The sequence below is a fragment of the Sciurus vulgaris genome (assembly GCF_902686455.1).
Source record: "Sciurus vulgaris genome assembly, chromosome: 11".
Classification (NCBI taxonomy): Eukaryota; Metazoa; Chordata; class Mammalia; order Rodentia; family Sciuridae; genus Sciurus; species Sciurus vulgaris.
In genome coordinates, this window is record NC_136472.1 from 26131879 (window position 1) to 26153333 (window position 21455).

General features: G+C 36.7%; 1 protein-coding gene across 3 annotated transcripts in view; it reads left to right on the forward strand.

The window, feature by feature from the left end:
- NUP160 (nucleoporin 160) overlaps nucleotides 1-16959 on the forward strand; it is a 54871-nt gene extending 37912 nt beyond the window's left edge. For all 3 annotated transcript variants that reach the window (XM_079105017.1, XM_079105020.1, XM_079105018.1), the window contains 14 exons: nucleotides 813-932; nucleotides 2292-2387; nucleotides 2494-2588; nucleotides 2682-2778; nucleotides 2872-2977; nucleotides 5435-5595; nucleotides 6442-6502; nucleotides 7222-7332; nucleotides 7499-7622; nucleotides 8607-8708; nucleotides 11341-11482; nucleotides 13641-13766; nucleotides 14840-14944; nucleotides 16335-16959. In XM_079105017.1, the coding sequence (XP_078961143.1) occupies nucleotides 813-932; nucleotides 2292-2387; nucleotides 2494-2588; nucleotides 2682-2778; nucleotides 2872-2977; nucleotides 5435-5595; nucleotides 6442-6502; nucleotides 7222-7332; nucleotides 7499-7622; nucleotides 8607-8708; nucleotides 11341-11482; nucleotides 13641-13766; nucleotides 14840-14944; nucleotides 16335-16424 (1536 nt within the window). In that variant the 3' untranslated portion in view covers nucleotides 16425-16959. The remainder of the gene's footprint in view (nucleotides 1-812; nucleotides 933-2291; nucleotides 2388-2493; nucleotides 2589-2681; nucleotides 2779-2871; nucleotides 2978-5434; nucleotides 5596-6441; nucleotides 6503-7221; nucleotides 7333-7498; nucleotides 7623-8606; nucleotides 8709-11340; nucleotides 11483-13640; nucleotides 13767-14839; nucleotides 14945-16334) is intronic.
- Nucleotides 16960-21455: the final 4496 nt, after the last annotated feature.

The following is a 21455-nucleotide window of genomic DNA, read 5'->3' on the forward strand; positions in this document are numbered from 1 at the left end:
AAAGAACACTGTAGTAGTACCAGTGAAGGGCATAATGTCAGGTCTGGTTAGCTTCTTATATTCTATGGTTTAGTAGGACTTAGGAAAATAAGACAAAACATTAAGACCTTTCTGCCCCAAAGCAAAATCAAATTTATTCATTAGTTGCATTGTCATTTTTTTCTTTTTCACCTTTTGTCAAGATAATCATTTACTTTTTAAAAAAAATTTTTTTTGTAGTTCTAGATGGACACAATGCCTTTATTTATTTATGTGGTGCTGAGAATTGAACCCAATGCCTCACACATGCTAGGCAAGCACTCTGCCACTGAGTCACAACTCCAGCTCAGATCATTTACTTTTTTTTTTCTTTTGTGGTGCTGGGGATTGAACCCAGGGCTTTGTGCACGCGAGGCAAGCACTCTACCAACTGAGATATATCCCCAGCCTTGTGTTTTTAATTTTTTCCCCTGACATCCTATTTTGTAGATTTTAAACATGCAGAAAAGTTTGAAGACTTTCATGGTGAACAGTCATAGCCACCACTCAAATTCTGTAGTTGTTTACGTGCTGCTACAGTTTGCTTTATTATCCATCAATCTTCTTGTTAAAGTTTACTGTTTTCATTAATAGCATTCAAATAAAAAGTGAGAAAATTTGAAGAAATAGTAAATGATGCATCAATTTATATGTGGCAGAAAATGTGGGTAGTGGTATACGGTCTTAAATACTTTTGTTTCTCTTTTGGCTCTACATAGCACATGAACCTGATTTATACCACTAGAATTAGTATTATTGATTGTAGGTCACTTTGTATTTTTTAAATTTTTCAGGCTCTGGAATGTTTCTGTCAGGCAGCATCTGAAGTGGGCAAAGAGGAATTCTTAGATCGCTTGATCCACTCAGAAGATGGGGACATTGTGACTTCCCCAAGGCTGCAGTATTATGATAAGGTACAATGTTATTATTTGGCTCTTATATAACCTGTATAGAAATGCATCTACAATACATTATTTTGATATATTTTTTTAAATACTGAAAAACTTAATTGTCCCCAGAACTTCTAAGTGAAAATAAAATGGATTTGCCTAGGAAACCTACCACGCATGGTAGCACATGACTATAATCCCAGCAACTCAGGAGGCTGAAACAGGAGGATTGCAAGTTCAAGGCCAGCCTCAGCAATTTAGCAAAACCCTGTGTCAAAATAAAAAATAAAAATGACTAAGGGGGATGGAGTTGTGGCTTAGTGTTAGAGCACTCACCTAGCATGCATGAGGCCCTAGGTTTGATCCTCAGCACCACATAAAAATAAAATAAAGGTATTATGTCCACCTATAACTAAAAACAAAACATTTAAAGAAAAAAAAAGTGACTAGGGATGTAACTCAGTGATAAGGTGCCCCTGGGTTTACCCACTGAGCTACATTCCTAGCTCTTTTAAATTTTTTATTTTGAGACAGGGTCTTGCTAAACTGCTTAGGGCCTCACTGATAAGACTGGCCTTGAACTTCAGCCTCCTGATTCTCTAGGATTACAGGTATATCCAAGAAGATTGCTTGAGCTCTGGAGTTCAGGGCCAGCCTGAGTGACATAATGAGACACCCATCTCTTTTAAAAAAAAAAAAAAAAAAAAAAAAAAAGGCCCAAGTCAGGTGTAGTTGTGTACACCCCTAATCTCAGGGACTTGGGAGGTTCATAAGCTCAAGGCCAGCCTCAGCAACTTAGTGAGGCCCTAAGCAGTTTAGCATGACCCTGTCTCAAAATAAAAATTAAAAAAAAAAAGAAAAAAACACTGAGGATGTGGATCAGTAGCAAAAAGCACCCCTGAGTTCAATCTCTGATACAAAAATAAAAAGCCCAGTATTTAATCCCTCTATTATTCATTAATAGGTCTTCATTTATTCTGTAGAGAACATGTTAAGATTATCTCTCTTAACTTTACCTTTCTCTGTTCTAACACTAACAATCAAAAGTATCTGTAAATAGAGAGCCATTATTCCAATGGTATTATCTGGAAAAACAAATAGGTTTTATAACAAACCTGTATATAACAGTAGAATCTAAAGAAAAATCTGAATTATTAACCAAATAATCCTGTCCATCTTATTAGCACCTTCCCCCATTCTAGGGATGGAACCCAGGGCCTCAAGCATGCTAGGCAAGTGCTCTACCACTAAGTCCCCTAGTCAGCATTTTTTACTTAATCTTTACTTATCTAATAATATTTCTAGTTACTTTAGAACCATAATTCAATTTGGAGTACAAGTACCATATTAATTTTAATGAAAATTTCTTGTATTTCTCCTTAGGTTTTACGTCTTTTAGATGTTGTTGGGTTACCTGAGCTGGTTATTCAGTTGGCTACATCAGCAATAACTGAAGCAGGTGATGACTGGAAAAGTCAGGTAAGAACTAACTGTAATTTGGTTTGTTTTCCTTGAAGGTTGTTCTGGATGTAGTATTTTAATTATCATTGCCCTTTTTGATATTTGATCTAAATTTGATATTTAGGCTACTTTAAGGACATGCATTTTCAAACATCATTTGGATTTGGGTCACAATAGCCAAGCATATGAGGCCTTAACCCAAATTCCTGACTCCAGCAGGTAATCCTACAGACTTTCTTAGACAAGGCAATTTATCAGCCCTGTTTAGCCACTAAAACAGTTCATGTTTATATTCCTTTCTTTTCCTTCTAGGCAGTTAGATTGTTTACGGCAATTGGTGGTAGTTCTCTGTGAACGCTCACAGCTACAGGATCTTGTGGAGTTTCCCTATGTGAATCTCCATAATGAGGTAATTTTATTTATCCACTGATGTCTACAAACAACTCTTGTGGTTGTCAGGATTGCTACTAACTTTGATGCCTCATTGCTTTCCCTGCATTAGGTTGTGGCAATAATTGAATCACGTGCTAGAGCTGTGGACCTTATGACTCATAATTACTATGAACTTCTCTATGCCTTTCATATCTATCGCCACAATTACCGCAAAGGTGAGCAACTGAAGCAGACCCTTGGTATTGGAGGCTACCTTATTATTTTAATAATATTTTACAAAAATGTATGTGGGACTTACTAAGTTTTAGTTGTGTTTAAGTACAAGATTCACTTCACCCTTTTGAAATTACCTATTAGCTTTGAAGATGTATATATATACTTAACAACATTTTAAACATTCTCAGATCATTTCCAGTGAGACAGCATTCCATATGCATTTTTTCTCCAGTTATAAAGGAAATAGCTTTTCCACTAAAGGTCACTTAAAGTTTTGTAACTAGTTTTGCATGTCTGAGTTATTTCACCCGTGGCTTCCTCTCTTTATTTCAGTTGTTGGAGTAAAATTCTGCTTCTTAGGTCATCTAAATATAATATTCCTCATTTTATATGATTGTATTGTCACATCCCTTCAATCTTATGCAAAATCCTTAGAGTTGTAAATTTCACATTTAGAGGTTATTGAATGATGTCCTAGTAATTTTTTTTTTTTTTAACTAAGTGATATTCTACATTCTTGTTTTCTTTTCTCTTTTTTAAATGCTATCCTAGTGAATTCTTGGGTTTTTTTGTTTGTTTTTTGTTTTTTGTTTCACTTTGTTTTTGGCTGGGGATTGAATCCAGGGACTCATACACACTTAATTTATACTCTACACTGAGCTATAACTGCAACCCCTCAACTTGTTAGGTTAAGTCTACAGAAAAACTCAATATCAGAATAGTGATCACCAACCTATATCCTTCACCTAAATTCAACAATTAATATGTTGCCACATCTTCCCTCTCTTCCTACCTTTCTCACATTTTCTCTACTTATTTTTTGCTTGTCACTTTGAGACATAAATATTTCAGATATTTCTCCTAAAGGTATTCTTTTATATAACCTTGATACAATCATCAAATTAAGGAAATGTGACTAATTTAATTTGGTTTTGTTTATTTGTTTTTGTTTTTTTAGTGGTACTGGGACTCAAACCAGTACTTTATTCCTGCACTACATCTCCAGCCCTTTTTATTCTTTATTTTTGAGATAGGATCTTGCTAACTGCCCAGACCAAACTCAAACTTAAAATTCTCCTGCATCTCTGCCTCCTGAGTACTGGGATTATAAGCATGTACTACTGCACCCAACTGCATATTCTTTAGATTCTTTGATCATTCAGGAAGAGAAATAATAATTAAAGATCTCTCATTATCTGATTTCATAGTAACATCCATCATATCAACCTGTTAAGACCAAATTAGCAAGGTGAACTAACGTTCAGGTCTTCTGAAATGAGACTGTACTTCTAACACAGTGTCTTATGTATTACAGGCACTCAAAACATATTCGTTGCAAAAAATTTTTATTTAAAAAGTGCAATTTTTTATTTTTTGTATTTTTTTTAAATTATGAAAACAGATGATTTGTGAGTTTCTAGAGTCCCATGCTATCTTAGAATAATGTGTTTTTTTGATATCTCATTCAGCCTAATTAAAGTTTTATAAAAATAAGAGGGGCCTGGCATTGTAGCTCGGTGGTAGAGTGCAAGGCCTTGGGTTTAATCCCCAGCACCAAAAAAATTAAAAATTAAAAAAAAAAGCTAATTAAAAGTAAGAGTCATTGTTCTTGAGCAGAATAACAAGATATTCTTAGCCTCAAAATCCTGGGCAGGGATAAGTAACAGTATGGCTGAGACTTGCTCTCCAGGCTATTTTGCTTCCAGGTGTGGTGGCACACACCCATAATTCTAGCTACTTGGAGGCTGAGGCAGGAAGATCCCAAGTATGAGGCCAGTCTGAGCAACTTAACAAGACTATCACAAACTAAATTTTTTTGAAAAGACATGGGATGTGGGCTGGGGTTGAGGCTTAGTGGTAGAACACTTGCCTAACACATGTGAGGCACTGGGTTCGATCCTCAGCACCACATAAAAATAAATAAAATAAGTTATTAAAAATTCCATCTTTAAAAAAAAAAAAGATATGGGATTATAGTTCAATGCTTACCTAGTAAGTATATGTGAGATCCTGAGTTCAGTCTCTAGTTCTGCCCTGCCCCCCCAAAAAAGCTAGTCTACATTTGGTATAAGAATATATCTAAAAGCCAAAAATTCATCACAAAGAAATGATAAATTCTTGAGGTGACACATATGGTAATTTGCCTGATGTGTGCATTCCATGATGTTTGCATGTATTAAAACATCATATTGTACCCCATAAATATTATCAGTTAAAAATAAAACTTTAAAATGTGAAAATTTAAAAAATAAAGATCAACAGTAACATTTACCATGTGTTTCAGATTGTGTTGAAATGCACATAGCATAAAATTGTTATCTTAACCTTTTGTGTGTGTGTCTGTGTGTGTGCATGCACTCACATGTGTATACCACCACACCTGGGCCGTCTGTGTGTGTATCTCTAAAGAAACACATTTTCTAAATTCTTATGTATAATTCATTATTGCCTCATAGCTGGCACAGTGATGTTTGAATATGGAATGCGTCTTGGCAGAGAGGTTCGAACTCTCCGGGGACTTGAGAAGCAAGGCAACTGTTATCTGGCTGCTATTAATTGTTTACGGCTTATTCGTCCAGAATATGCATGGATTGTGCAGCCAGCATCTGGTGCAGTGGTATGAAAACTTTCCATTTTGAAATTTGGGAATCATTTAATCTCTTTGGTTTTGTCCTTTTAAAACTATTCTTATTTTGCTTCATTTCATTTAAAATTTCTGCTGAAAAAAAATAAAATAAAATTTCTACTGAGGTACTTGTAAACTTTTTTGCAGCAATTCAACTATAATAGAGTACTGTCCCTTTAATTCCCAAGTTCACAATTTTTATAGAAAGAATTGTTACAGAGTGGCTTTGGAGTTAACTTTGACTAACTTCAGACAAGTTCTTTAATCTTTTGCTATTTGGTTAACCTCTTGCATAAAGTAGGGTTGATAGTATCTACCTTGTAAAGGATTATGTGGGTATTAAAGGAGATAACTTTAAGTACATTGCTTAAAACAGTGACAGTGTCTGGCTCACAAAAAGGGCTTAAGAAATAATTTATTTCAAACATGTTTGTTAATTCAGTCTGCAGTTGTTTTAAAGAACACAAACTTTTTGAGTTTTTTCCGGCACACTGATGGGTCACATATGCCTGGCAACTTGTGTATAGTTCCTGCATTTATTGGCTGTTGCCCAGGATTTTCAGTAGGGATTATAACTTTGGAACTAAGGAAAGCCATGTGACTTATATGGAGATCAAATCCATTCCTCAGATTCAGTAATGATTGTAGTAAAGTGAGTCAACTTGGCAGATGACTCCATTTCTTTGATAGCTGCAGTACTTCTGTAAGGAGCTGTGCTGTTTGAAATAAAAATAATTTCTATTGAAAGGATTTAAGCATGAAATCTCTACATCAAAGTTAATGATATCAAAATAAAAATACCAATTTTCCAGTTAAATCCTTGTTTTGTCTTATCAGTATGATCGCCCTGGAGCATCCCCTAAAAGGAATCATGATGGAGAGTGCACAGCGGCCCCAAGTGAGTCAGTCTCATGCTGCTCTTGGCTGAACAGTAATTATATTGTCAGTAGACCTATAGATGAAGATCCTTATGTTACAGTGGTTGTACATCAAATAGACAGTCACAACTGTATGTGCTTACATTGTTATATACTATAAATGTTATAATACTGATGTTAAAATTTGGTAAAATCCTTCTTTTTAGTTTTTCAGCATTTTAATCTGCTAAAGGTTATCTGGAAGCCCTTTGGAAATGCTGTATGGTGCTATGAGAAATGAAAATGTTTAAAAGAGAGTGTTTTTGTTGCCTGTTGTATTTAAATCAGCTTACTACCAAACATTTTTTCCTCAGTTTCCTTTGATATTACCAGGGAGACATGATGTCTTTCATATAGAGCCTATGCTCTAAATTTGGATGCACCTGGTTTTAATTCTGCCTCTCTCACCTTGGACATGTTCCTTTCTTATTAGTAGAGGTGGCAGTATTTTACAGTTAAGTTTAGACTTAAATGGAGTTACATGTAAATAACTCATCCACCACAGCTAGTGATTAGAGTGCTTTGATTTGACTCAGCAGTACATGTAAAGCAGGGATGTTGCTTAATTTTTTAAGTTAGTTTTTACTGAGTCCCAGTTGAATGTTTACTTAATGTTTAGGGGAAAATGACACAGTACCTTAATCTAATAGACTCTTCCTTTGTACTTTGGGAATTGAAAGTAATTTTCTTTGATTTCTAGCCAATCGGCAAATTGAAATCTTAGAACTAGAAGATCTGGAGAAAGAGTGTTCCTTGGCTCGCATTCGTCTCACTCTGGCTCAGCATGATCCATCAGCAGTTGCAGTTGCGGGTAAGAATTTAGAACCTCTGACTTGTGAGTGATCAATAGCACACTTTAGGGCTAGGCAGTATGCTAGATGGGTACAGAGTGAAGGATTGTGAACTCTGAGATACTTATCAACAAAGCAAAGCATATACCCTTGGGTGCACTAACTAGCCATTTTCCATTTCCACAGGAAGTTCATCAGCAGAGGAGATGGTCACTCTCTTGGTTCAGGCTGGCCTCTTTGACACTGCCATATCACTCTGTCAGACTTTTAAGCTTCCCTTAACACCAGTCTTTGAGGGACTTGCTTTCAAGTATGTAAAAAAATTATCTTTTAACAGTTTTGATTTTCTAATGCAAAGATAGTGTCTTATTGCTTAATGTGAAGCAGTGGTCACAAACCAGTAGCCTGTAAGCCATTTTGTTAGTTAATTTGATTGGTGCTTTAAGCCATTTATGTTTAAAACAAGTGAGTTTTTTTTTTTTTTTTTAAATCTATGCAACGAGTTTTTGCAGTGACTTAAAAAAAATTTTAGCAGCTTTTGATTTTACTTTAAAAAAGCAATTTCGATTTATAGCATCTCTTAAAAAGTCAGAAGAGCAGACAAGCATGAGTCAGGTAATGGTGTCCACTGTAGATAAGGCATATGTTCTCTTCAGTCCTTTAGGACATCTGTTGACCCTTAGTATTAAAAAGTACCATATTTCACCACATAATTGTTGCCACAGCATTAAGGTACATTTATGAGTATACTGTACATCCTAATCTTGTAACAAAGTCAGTTTAGTAATAAATGAATTTTAAGCATACTAGAACAATTAAAAAAGCTTCACATAATGGTTGCACCCCATTTTTGTGCGGAAAAAAAATAGGCATACAATGTGGTGATTATAAAGTAAAATACAGTATTTGTGGGCTGAGGTGTAACTCAATGATAGGATTGCTTGCCTAACTTGTTTAAGGACCTGAGTTCTAGCCATAGCATCCCAAAAATAAAAGAGAATTTCTTACTTAAGTCACCTTATACATATTAGTCAAATGGTTTGTGAATTAGAAATATTCATAAACATTCAGAATTTTTCATCATTAATTTTATCCTGCAAGTAAATTCTCTTAATCAGCGGCCCCTTGTGGGTCATCCAATTATGTGGCTTTGAGAACGAAGAGCCAATACTCCAGTAATAAATTCAGTGATATACTAGAGCTAAAGTTGTCTTCTTTCCTCTAGTTTTAGTAACAAGATAAAGTGGTTCACTTCAGCAATTAGTTTACCATTGAGAAACCATTTTCATTGCAGATGCATCAAGTTACAGTTTGGAGGAGAGGCAGCACAAGCAGAAGCCTGGGCCTGGCTGGCCGCCAATCAGCTGTCCTCCGTCATCACTACTAAGGAATCTAGGTACATCCCTAGTGTTCTTCCGGCTCTGGCTGGGTTTACTTATCTCAAAGCTGTAGCTCTCTTTCTTTGATTAAGTTGTTCTACATATAACATTTCAATTTTTTCTTTCTCTTTTGTCTAAGTTTTTGTAGAAGCTGGAGAGTTTATAATTAGGGTGACATCATGATATTTATTGTTCAAACCACATTCCTTCTCCACCTCCCCTTTCTCAAAGACTTGGTGGATGTATTATGTCATCAAGAAAAGGTACTCTTAGCTGGGGTATAGCTCAGCAGTACAGTGTTTGCCTAGCATGCAGAAGACCCTGGGTTCAATTCCTAGTACCACAAAAAAAAGAAAAGAAAAGGTACTTTTAGCCAGGCAAGGTAGCACATACCTGTAGTCCCAACCACTAGGAAGGCTGAGGCAGAGAATCATTTGAGCTCACAAATTAGAGACCAGCCTGGGCAACATAGCAAGGACCCATCTCAAACAAGAAAAAGTACTCCTCAAGGCAAAATTCCATATTTACTTGGCTTTAGAACATGGTGTTCCTTTTTTCGCATTCCTTCCATTCAGCTAACACTGCATTATTGTCATCACTGTGTCCCCTTTTAACTTGTTTCTGGCTAATCTTTAGCAACCCCATTATCTATCATACCTTCTTCATATCTTCTCTCTGTTTACTTTCCCAGTGCACCCAGTAACTATCTACCTGAATATATATCAGTTTCTTCTTCACAATGCTCAAATAATCCTAACCCTCAGTAAACTTTCTTTTCTGAAATGCATTTACACTTGTATTATGCACCTTCACAATTTAGAATGGTGGAGATATGGAAGTTGTCTTAACTTCTGCTGCTTTAACAGAATATCTGAGACTGGGCATATATAACATTAGAATTTTATTTGGCTTGCAGTTCTGGAGGCTAGGAAGTTCAACATCAAGGTGCCAGCATCTGGTCAGGGCCTCCTTCCTTCATCATCCCACAGCAGAAGGTGAAAGGACAAGAGAGGGCCAAGTTTAACTTTCCAACAAATCTACACTCACAATAACTAACCCACATCCACATTAAGAACATTAATCCTTTTCGTTCATGAGGACAAAGCCTCTTGTTAGGCCCCACCTCCCAATAAAATCACATTGGGGGTTGAGTTCCCAACACATGAACTTGTTCGATCCTTAGCAACAGTTCTCCTGATATTAGTTTTCAGTCCCTAAATTAGCACATCAGAATTGCTTATTAAAACAGATTATGAAGCCAGGCAAGGTGGCAACGTCTGAATCCCAGTGGCTCCCAAGGTTGAGGAAGGAGGACCAGGAGTTAAGAGATAACCTTAGCCACAGTGAGGTCCTAAGCAACTCAGTGCCTGCCTCTAAATGAAATACAAAATAGGACTGGAGCTGGGGCTCAGTGATTGAGTGCCCCTGAGTTCAATCCTTGGTATCCAAAAGGAAAAAAAAAAAAAAAAACAGATTATGAGATAACTAACACCCTATTCTTCTCAGTCAGAACTTCTACATGATTCTAATGTTCATTCAAGTTTGGGAACCAGTAAAAAAAAAAAAAAGAAACTAAGCCATTTTTCCTTACCCCTCCCCCTGCTAATATCCTTAAACAAATTAAATTATAATTTGACTATATTATTTGCATAGTCAAATTAATATGTGGTTTATTGGGAGAAAAACAAAAACTGAATCTAAGTCATCTAGTTTCTAGTACTATTCCAAGTCATATTGAACCTAATCATATTAGTTACCCTTTAGGTATATTACTGATTGAGCCGTGAGCTTCTAAGATTTTTCTAAAGATACATACTGTTAATAGTACTGTAAATCACTATTAAGAATCTGAAACTCTTGGGGCTGGGACTGTGGCTCAGTGGTAGAGCACTTGCCTTACATGTGTGGGGCACTGGGTTCAATTCTCAGCACCACATATAAATAAATGAATAAAATAAGGGTCCATCAAAATTAAAAAAAAAAAAAAGAATCTGAAACTCTTGCCAGGCTCAGTAGTACATGTTATCCCAATGACTCGGGAGGCTGTGGCAGGATGATTACAAGTTCAAGGCCAGCCTGGGCAATTTAGACCCCATTTGTGTATAATGAGTCAGAATGCGGTCTGGGGGCTGGGGATGTAGCTCAGTTGGTAGAGTGCTTGCCTTGAAAGTACAGTGCCCTGAGTTCAATCCCCAGCACTGGAAAAAAAAAAAAAAAAAAAAAAATTTAAATAAATAAATAAAGCCCAGCACAGTGGTGCATGCTTCTGATCTTAACAAATTGAGAGGCTAAGGCAAGAGGATTGTAAGTGCCAGGCCAGTTTAGGAAGTTAGCAAAACCCTGTTGCAAAACAGAAAAGGGCTGGGAATGTAAATAAAAATAAAAAATAAAAGGGTTGGGTTATAGCACTGGTAGAGGGCACCTGGATTTAATTCTGGGTACCAAAAATTAAAAAATCTGAAATTCTTCACCAGTGAGGGACAGACTGCAATTTTTTTTTTTTTTAATTTATTTTTTTTTCCTGTGCTGGGGATTGAACCCAGGGCCTTTTGCTTGTGAGGCAGGCACTCTACCAACTGAGCCACATCCCCAGCCCTGCGATTTTTTAAAAAAACCTGAAACTTGTTTGTCCTTTTTGCTGTTTTCAAGTGCTACAGATGAAGCATGGCGACTATTGTCTACTTACCTAGACAGGTACAAAGTCCAGAATAACTTGTATCACCACTGTGTAATCAATAAGCTCTTATCCCATGGAGTGCCTCTGCCTAATTGGCTTATAAACAGTTACAAGGTATGTAGTGTCTTAACTTGTCAAGATTAAGAATCTGTTCTTTATCATTCTAAATAATTTCATAAGATAGTTAAAAAGAAAAAGAATGAAAATTTATGGGAATATACTGAATTATATACTGTGGGCAGTTTCTCAATCATAGCTGAAATCATTAAGAACAATGCCATACCATACATAGTATTTAAAGTTCCATAGATTAGTAATTAGATAAATGCCTGTTTATATGCTGAATGAATAATGAGCATGTTTAGAGAACCTATTCAGGACATAGGTTCTACTGTCTGTTACTCAAAACATTCATGTCAGTATGTGGAGTATTTTAAATGCAGCAGTGTTTTTTTTTTTTTTTTTTTTTTTTTTTTTTTGGGTGCTGGGGATCGAACCCGGGCCTTGTGCTTACAAGGCAAGCACTCTACCGACTGAGCTATCTCCCCAGCCCCACAGCAGTGTTTCTTTAAATTGGTGTTGTCAAAATTGAGTTCAGGATCATGTCTGAGTCTGTTTTTCATTACCATAAAGAAATAACCTTACCAGCTGCAGTGGCACACTCCTGTAATCCCAGTGGCTCAGGAGGCTGAGGCAGGAGGATTGCAAGTTCAAAGTCAGACTCAGCAATTTAGCAAGACCCTGTCCCAAAAGAAAAAGAACTGGGGATGTAGCTCAGTGGTAAAGTGCCCCTGGGTTCAATCCCAAGTACAAAAATAATAATAATAATAATAACCTTAGGGCTGGGGATGCACTTCCATGGTAGAGTGCTTACCTAGCAGCACCATCCCCAGCACTGCAAAAGAAAAAAAAGAAAAACTTGAGGAAGGCTAACTTTATAAAGATAGAATTTTGTCTAGCTCACAGTTTAGGGTGCTGAAAATCCAAGAATAGGTAGTGCCATCTATTTGGCTACCTACCATGAGTGCCCTTTTGGGCAGTGTCACATTGTGGCATGGTGTGAACACTTGGGAGCCAACAATCACATCACCAGACAGGAAGCAAACTTAAAGAATTGAAGTATCTGGGAGAAGGAACCAGGAATGTACATTGTACCAAGCTCCTAATTTGATGCAGCTTAAGTTTGAGAACTACTGTATCTGAACCACCTCAAGTAGAATAAGGAAAGAGAACCTAAGGTTGAAAGATTTTTTTAAAAGAGAATCTAAAGGTTAAAATAAGGAAAGTTGATCTTAAGTTAAAAAATAGAGAACATAGCTAAGATGATAAAAGTATGATTGTGATCCATTCAGAACACAGAAAACGTTTAACATAATTCTCTTCCAAACTGCGACTATATTCATTCTTCTCTCAGTGTTAAATACAAATTAGATACAAATTTAAAACTAGTGATTCTTTGAACTTCTTTTGCATTTGTCATTAATATATATGTATATTTTTTCTTGTAGTCCTGGGAATTGTTCTCAGAGGGGCACTTTACCACAGAGCTACATATCCTCTTATTTTTTTTTTTTTGAGACAGTGTCCTGCTAAGTTGCTGAGGTTAGCCTCAAATTTGCTGTGTCTTCCTGTCTAATGTGTCTCAGTGGTAAAAGCACCTGGGTTCAATCTGCAGGACAAAAAAAAAAAAGTGCCAGAAATCAGACACTTGGCATCCCTTGGTCTGTGCTTGGGTAGAGTGAAAGGAGGTATACGGGGTTAGGTTTGGTTTGGTTTGGTTTGGTTTTTGGCGGGGCGGGGCTTGGGGGGTTTTTTGTTTTTGTTTTTTGTTTTGGTTTTTATGGTACCAGAGATTGAACTCAGTGCCCTCAACCACTGAGCTACATACCAGCCCCTATTTTGTATCTTATTTCAAAACAGGATCTCACTGATCTTGCTTAGCACCTTGCTTTTGCTGAGGCTAACTTTGAACTCATGATCCTGCTGTCTCAGCCTCCCAAACCCCTGAGATTACAGGCATGCGCCACCACACCTGACTGGTATACATTCTTAATCACTGACTTTTTAGCTGGGCTGGTGGTATATGCCTGTAATCCCAGCAACTCAAGAGGCTGAGACAAGAGGATCACAAGTTTGAGGCTAGCTTTGGCAACTTAGCAAGACCTTGTCTGAAAATAAAAAATAAAAAGGTTTGTGGATGCAACTCAGTGGTAAAGTACCTTTGAGTTCATTTCCCAATTCTCGGGGGAAAATAATCACTGGCCTTTTACAGAAAGTTGATGCTGCTGAGTTGCTTCGTCTATACTTGAACTATGACCTTTTAGAAGAAGCTGTGGATTTGGTCTCTGAGTATGTAGATGCTGTATTAGGAAAAGGACATCAGTACTTTGGGATTGAGGTAGGTATATATAAATGTTTCTTTTTAATTGTGTATTATTACACCAAGTAAGATAAAGATGTGAAAGTATATTCAATGTATATTAGTGTATCTAACCTTTATTATTTTCAGTTAAATAAATATTGGCACTGTAGATATTTCTAATTTCCTGTTTATAAAATGGGGATACATTTCCTTTTAGTCCATCAAAAGAATGTAAAAGAGAAAAGAGTGTAGCTCAGAGTATTTGCCTAGCATGCACAAAGCCCTGGGTTCAATTTCCAACAACACAGAAGTAGTGGGGAATAAAAAAGAATGTGGCTTTAGTTAATATTTGGTATTTTGTATGGAGGGATTATGCCATCTCTACAGGGTTTTCTTTTCTCTGGTACTGGGGAATGAACCCAGGATGCTTAACCACTGAGCCACATCCCCATACCTTTTTTTAATTTATTTTGAGTCAGGGTCTCACTAAGTTGCTTAGGGTCTCACTAAATTGCTAAGGCTGGTCCTGCCTGGAATTACAGGCATGCATCAACATACCCAACTCTACAAGGTTTTCTTATTTAATTCTTAAAACAGCCTTATAAGAGACTGTTTTAATCCTTTTTTCCTTAGATCTCTGAGGAGCCTGGCACAGTTGTGCACACCTGTAATCCCAGCAACTGTGGAAACTGACGCAGGAGATCCCAAGTTCAGGCCAGCCTGGACAATTTAGCAAGACCCTGTCTCAAAATAAAAAATCAAAAGAGGTGGGGAGCTGGGCATGGTGGCACACACCTGTAATCCCAGTGACTCAGGAGGCTGAGGCAAGAGGATCATGAATTCAAAGCCAACCTCAGCAATTTGGAGTTTTAGTAAAGTGTGTTTATCCTTAATAGACCTTAGGGTTCCTTTAAGATTGGAGTTGACATAAGTTTTTAAATATATTTGATTTAACTGAGAAAAGGACAAAATCTCCAGTTGAAAAGAAAGGAAGGATCTTACCTGGTAAAATGAATTAAGTATTTTATGTTATAGAGTCCTGTGAAAACTGTCATTCAGAAGAAACAGTGTGCTTTTCAGATTTTTTTCAAATAATATTTCCCTTACAGTTTCCACTCTCTGCAACAGCCCCAATGGTGTGGCTCCCATACTCCTCTATTGATCAGCTTCTTCAGGCTCTGGGAGAGAACAGTGCCAACAGTCACAACATCGCAGTATGTAAACTCTTTCATGAATCATCTTCTGTAAGCTCCTGCACTAGCAAGCTGTACTTAACAGCTTGATCTTCAGTTCCTAAGGACTAGAGAGAAAGCAACAGCCAAATATTTATCACGGTTAACAATGCTGTTCCAGTCCCTTTATAAATAGGGTCAAGGATCTAAGCAATTTTTCCCAAAAATACTAATGAGAAACTATTTGCGCATTAATTACACAGAGACAAACAGCTTGCAGTCCATTTTTAAGTTTTAAATTTAGCTGGACAGATCCTACAGGGTAAACAGATACTTGAAATACAATATAAATTATTACTGTCCTGCATAAACTTGGCATATACAGCAGCATTTTCCCAAACTTGTGTATTAGCTATTGCTTGCCTTAAAAGAAAAGAAATGGTAGAGTTTTCTTTGCCTAAAGAGAGTCGTAGTGATGGCTTATTTACTACTTAGAGCACGTGTCTCTTAAACCTGTAGAAAGAGCTCACAGTATGATTTTAAACTATTCCTTGAACCAGGCACAGTGGTGCATACCTATAGTTTTTTCTTCTGGGGAGGCCAAGACGAGAGGATCACTACAAGGGAGACTGAGGCAGAAGGGTCAAGTTCAAGGCCATCCTCAGCTACTTAGACCCTTTCTCAAAATAAGAAGGGCTGGAAATGTAGCTTAGTGGTAGAATGACCCTGGGTTCAATCCCCAATATCAGCCCCCAAAAAAGGGGTTAGGTAAAAAAGGAAGATAGTCCCACCCAAAACTCATTCCTATCAATTGGGTCTACAAATTTAGGATAAATAAAATAATAAAAAAAACTATCTAAAATATTAACTCTTGCCCAGCACACACCTAAAATCCCAGCAACTTGGGCAACTGAGGCAGGAGGGTCACAAGTTGAGGCCAGCCTTAGCACAGTATCAAGACCCTGTCTCAAAATAAAAAATAAAAAGGGCTGGGGATGTGACATGGTAAAGTGCCTCTGTGTTCAATCCCAGTGCTAAAAATAAATAAGACTAGTCCTGTACCTCATTTGGGAACTAATGACTAATTAAATCAGATACAGCCTCTGTGGTTTTTAAAAAAAAAAAAAAAAAAAAAAAAAAAGAACTAGTAATGCTCTTATTAGAAAACTGGTATGAGCCGGGCACACGCCTGTAATCCCAGCGGTTCTCAAGGCTGAGGCAGGAGGATCGCGAGTTCAAAGCCAGTCTTGGCAAAAGTGAGGCACTAAGCAACTCAGTGAGACCTTGTCTCTAAATAAAATACAAAATAGGGCTGGGGGTGTAGCTCAGTGGTTGGGTGCCCCTGACTTCAATCCCTGAACCCCACAAAAGGAAAAAAAAAACTGGTATGATTTACATACTTAGAATATGATTTCCTTCTTTTCCCTTACAGCTGTCCCAGAAAATACTTGACAAATTAGAAGACTACCAGCAAAAAGTTGATAAGGCAACACGTGATTTATTATACCGCCGGAACTTGTGATCAGGATTGTTACTAGCCTTTGTAACCACTTGGTGCCTCTTAGGGCTTAAGACTACTCTACCAGGAACCCTGTACTCAAGGCCGATTTTTATAACTGTAAATGATGTGTACAACACTCAAATCTGCATCCTGCACAAAATAGGAGGGCAGAAGAGTCAGAGGACCTGTGCTTGCTGGTGGTGCTAACACAATTTCTCGTTTTCAACCTTGGTCTCAAACAGCTGCTTTTGTATATGATTCACAGCTTTTTTAGAGTTTATATTTTTTTAAACTACCGAAGACATTCTTTATCTGCAAATTGAAACCTACCCTCACTTTCTGAAATAACTGATGGTTGATGGTCTAACTGACCACCAAAAGCAGTCACTGCAAATATTTTAATTCTTCCCTATCACTTTTTGTATTTTAATGGAATTATTTTGGTCCAGAACTGACATGTATTTTCTGTATTGCAAACAGGCTAATGACTTTGTGTACTCTTTTCATTATTTATTGTGGAGTTTTTGTATGATCTTCAATAAAGTATTAAATAATTTGCCTAGGTAAGCCTAAAATTATGACCATCTGTTTTAAAAAAAAGGTATGCTATTTTGAATCGGGTATGGTGGTGCACAACTGCAATCCCAGCAACTGGGGAGGCTCAGAGGCAGGAAGATTGCAAGTTGGAGTCCAGCAAGACCCTCTATCAAAATAAATAAAGAGGGCTGGAACAGAACGTAGCTCAGTGGTAAACTGCCCCTGAATTCAATCCCTAGACTGCAATAAAGAAAGAAGAAAAAGGAAGGGAGGGAGGGCTGAGAATGTAGCTCAGTGCTATGTCCCTGGTTCCATCCCCAATACTGCAAAAAAAGAAAATATTGTATTTTGAATCATGTTCTAAGCTAAAGTTGGCTAGACATTTAGCTAAGAAAAACATGGAAATCCACCATCTAAAAAGCAATATATTTTTTAAGTAAATTCTATTAATTTCTATGATTTATAATAATTAACCAGGCTTGATCATATAGTAGAGTCTCATAATGTTTTGGACTGGAATATATTGGATTCAGAAGCTTTCATGCCTACAGCTTTTGTGAAAGTAAAAAAATAACAAAATAATTTTGGTTTTTTTTTTTTTTATACATGTTTCTCTGTACATGGCGTAAAGGCATACCATTTGTGTAATCATAAATTTACATAGGGTAATGTTGTTTGATTCATTCTGTTATTTTTTTCCCTTCACCCCCACCCCTCCCACCCCTCTTTTCCCTCTATACAGTCCTTCCTTCCTCCATTCTTGCCACCCTCCCTAACCCTAAACCTAACCCTAACACTAACCCCTCCCACCCCCCATTATGTGTCATCATCCGCTTATCAGTGAGATCATTCTTCCTTTGGTTTTTTGAGATTGGCTTATCTCACTTAGCATGATATTCTCCAATTTCATCCATTTCCCTGCAAATGCCATAATTTTTCATTTATGGCAGAGTAATATTCCATTGTATATATATATACCACAGTTTCTTTATCCATTCATCAATTGGACTGGAATATATTGGATTCAGAAGCTTTTATGCCTACAACTTTTGTCTATTTTGAATCTATCCCAGTTGTTGATTCTTGCTTTTATTTCTTGTGCTTATGGGAGTCCTGTTAAAGAAGTCTGATCCTAAGCCAACAAGGTGAAGATTTGGACCTACTTTTTCTTCTATAATTTGCAGGGTCTCTGGTCTGATTCCGAGGTCCTTGATCCATTGTGAGTTGATTTTTGTGCAGGAAGAGGCTATCTTTTCTCCATTGCATATTTTTGGCACCTTTATCTAGTATGAGAAAATTGTATTTATTTGGGTTTGTGTCCATGTCCTCTATTCTGTACCATTGATCTACCTGTCTATTTTGGTGCCAGTACCATGCCGTTTTTGTTACTATTGCTTTGTAGTAGAGTTGAAGTTCTGGTATTGCGATACCCCCTGCTTCATTCTTCCTGCTAAGGATTGCTTTAGCTATTCTGGGTTTCTTATTCTTCCAGATGAATTTCATGATTGCTTGCTCTATTTCTATAAGGGATTTTAATTGGAATTGCATTGAATCTGTATAGCACTTTTGGTAGTATGACCATTTTGACAATATTAATTCTGCCTATCCAAGAACATGGAAGATCTTTCCATCTTCTAAGGTTTTCTTTAATTTCTTTCTTTAGTGTTCTGTAGTTCTCATTGTAGAGGTCTTTCACCTCTTTTGTTAGATTGATTCCCAAGGATTTTACTTTTTTCGAGGCTATTGTGAATGGGGTAATTTTCCTAACTTCTCTTTCTGAAGATTCATCACGTATGTATAAAACTGCATTGGATTTATGAGCATTGATCTTGTAACCTGCTACTTTACTGAATTCACTTATGAGTTCTAAAAGTTTTCTGGTGCTATTTCCAGGTTCCTCTAAATATATAATCATGTCATCAGCGAACAGGGATAGTTTGAGTTCTTCTTTTCCTATTCTTATCTCTTTAATTTCTGTGGTTTGTCTAATTGCTCTGGCTAGAGTTTCAAGGATGACGTTGAATAGAAGTGGTGAAAGAGGGCATCCCTGCCTTGTTCCAGTTTTTAGGGGGAATGCTTTCAGTTTTTCACCATTTAGAATGATATTGGCCATGGGCTTAGCGTAGATGACCTTTACAATGTTAAGGAATGTTCCCACTATCCCTATTTTTTCTAGTGTTTTGAGCATGAAGGGGTGCTGTATTTTATCAAATGCTTTTTCTGCATCTATTGAAATAATCATGTGATTCTTGACTTTAAGTCTATTAATGTGGTGAATTACGTTTATTGATTTCCTGATGTTGAACCAACCTTGCATCCCTGGGATAAAACCCACTTGATCGTGGTGCACTATCTTTTTAATAATTTTTGTATGCGATTTGCTAAAATTTTGTTGAGAATTTTTGCGTCGATGTTCATTAAGGTTATTGTTCTGAAATTTTCTTTCCTCGATGTGTCTCTGTCTGGTTTAGGGATCAGGGTGATATTGGCTTCATAGAATGAGTTTGGGAGGGTTCCCTCTTCATCTATTTCATGGAATACTTTGAGGAGTATTGGAATGAGCTCTTCTTTAAAGGTTTTGTAGAACTCGGCTGAGAACCCATCTGGTCCCGGACTTTTCTTTGTTGGTAGGCTTTTGATGACCTTTTCTATTTCATTGCTTGACATTGATTTATTTAAGTTGTGTATATCCTCCTCGTTCAGTTTAGGTAATTCATATGTCTTTAAAAACTTGTTAATGTCTTCAAGGTTTTCTGTTTTGTTGGAGAATAGATTTTCAAAATAGCTTCTAATTATGTTTTGTATTTCACTCATGTCTGTAGTGATATTTCCTTGTTCATTCCGAATTTTAGTAATTTGAGTTTTCTCTCTTTTTGTTAGTGTGCCTAAGGGTTTATCAATTTTTTTTATTTTTTCAAAGAACCAACTCTTTATTTTGTTAATTTTTCTGATTGTTTCTTTTGTTTCAATTTCGTTGATTTCAGCTCTGATTTTAACTATTTCCTGTCTTCTACTACTTTTGGTGTTGGTCTGCTCTTCTTTTTCTAGGGCTTTGAGCTGTAGTGTTAAGTCGTTTATTTGTTGATTTTTACTTCTTTTGTTGAATGCACTACATGAAATAAATCTTCCTCTAAATACTATTTTCATAGTGTCCCGGAGATTTTGATATGATGTGTCTTTGTTCTCATTTACTTCTAGGAATTTTTTTATTTACCTCCTGATGTCTTCTGTTATCCATTCATCATATAATACGTATTATTTAATCTCCAGGTATTGGAGAAGTTTCTGTTTTTTATTCTGTCATTTATTTCTAATTTCAATCCATTATGATCTGATAGAATACAAGGTAGTATCTCTATCTTCTTGTATTTGCTAACAGTAGCTTTGTGGCATAAAATATGGTCTATTTTAGAGAAGGATCCATGTGCTGCTGAGAAGAAAGTGTATTCGTTCTTTGTTGGATGGTATATTCTATATATGTCCATTAAGTCTAAATTGTTGATTGTGTTATTGAGATCTGTGGTTTCTTTATTCAATTTTTATTTGGAAGATCTATCCAGTGGGGTGAGAGGTGTGTTAAAATCGCCTAGTATTATTGTGTTGTGGTCTATTTGTTTTCTGGAATTGAGAAGGATTTGTTTGACGTCCATGGATGAGCCAATGTTCGGGGCATAGATATTTATGATTGTTATGTCTTGCTGATTTATGCTTCCCTTAAGCAGTATGTAATGTCCTTCTTTATCCCTTCTGACTAGTTTTGGCTTGAAGTCCACATTATCTGAAATGAGGATGGATACTCCAGCTTTTTTGCTGTGTTCCTGTGCATGGTATGTTTTTCCCATCCTTTCACCTTTAGTCTGTGGGTATCTCTTTCTATGAGATGAGTCTCTTGCAGGCAGCATATTGTTGGATTTTTCTTTTTAATCCAATCTGCCAGTCTGTGTCTTTTGATTGATGAGTTCAGGCCATTAACATTCAGGGTTATTATTGTGATATGATTTGTATTCCCAGTCATTTGACTCATATTTGTTTTTTGACATGATTTGGTTTCTCCTTTATTTGGCTATTCCTTTAGGCTAGTTCCTCCCGTTGCTGATTTGCATCGTTGTTTTTCATCTCTTCCTCATGGAATATTTTGCTGAGAATGTTTTGTAAATTTTTTAGCTTTTGTTTATCATGGAAGGATTTTATTTCATCGTCAAATCTGAAAGTAAGGTTTGCTGGGTATAAGATTCTTGGTTGGCATCCATTTTCTTTCAGGGCTTGGTAAATGTTGTTCTAGGCCCTTCTAGCTTTTAGGGTCTGGATTGAAAAATCTGCTGATATTCTTATTGGTTTCCCCCCTGAATGTAATTTGATTCTTTTCTCTCATAGCCTTTAAAATTCTGTCTTTATTTTGTATGTTAGGTATTTTCATAATAATGTGCCTTGGTTTGGGTCTGTTGTAATTTTGTATATTTGGAGTCCTATAAGCCTCTTGTACTGGGTTTTCCATTTCATTCTTCAGATTTGGGA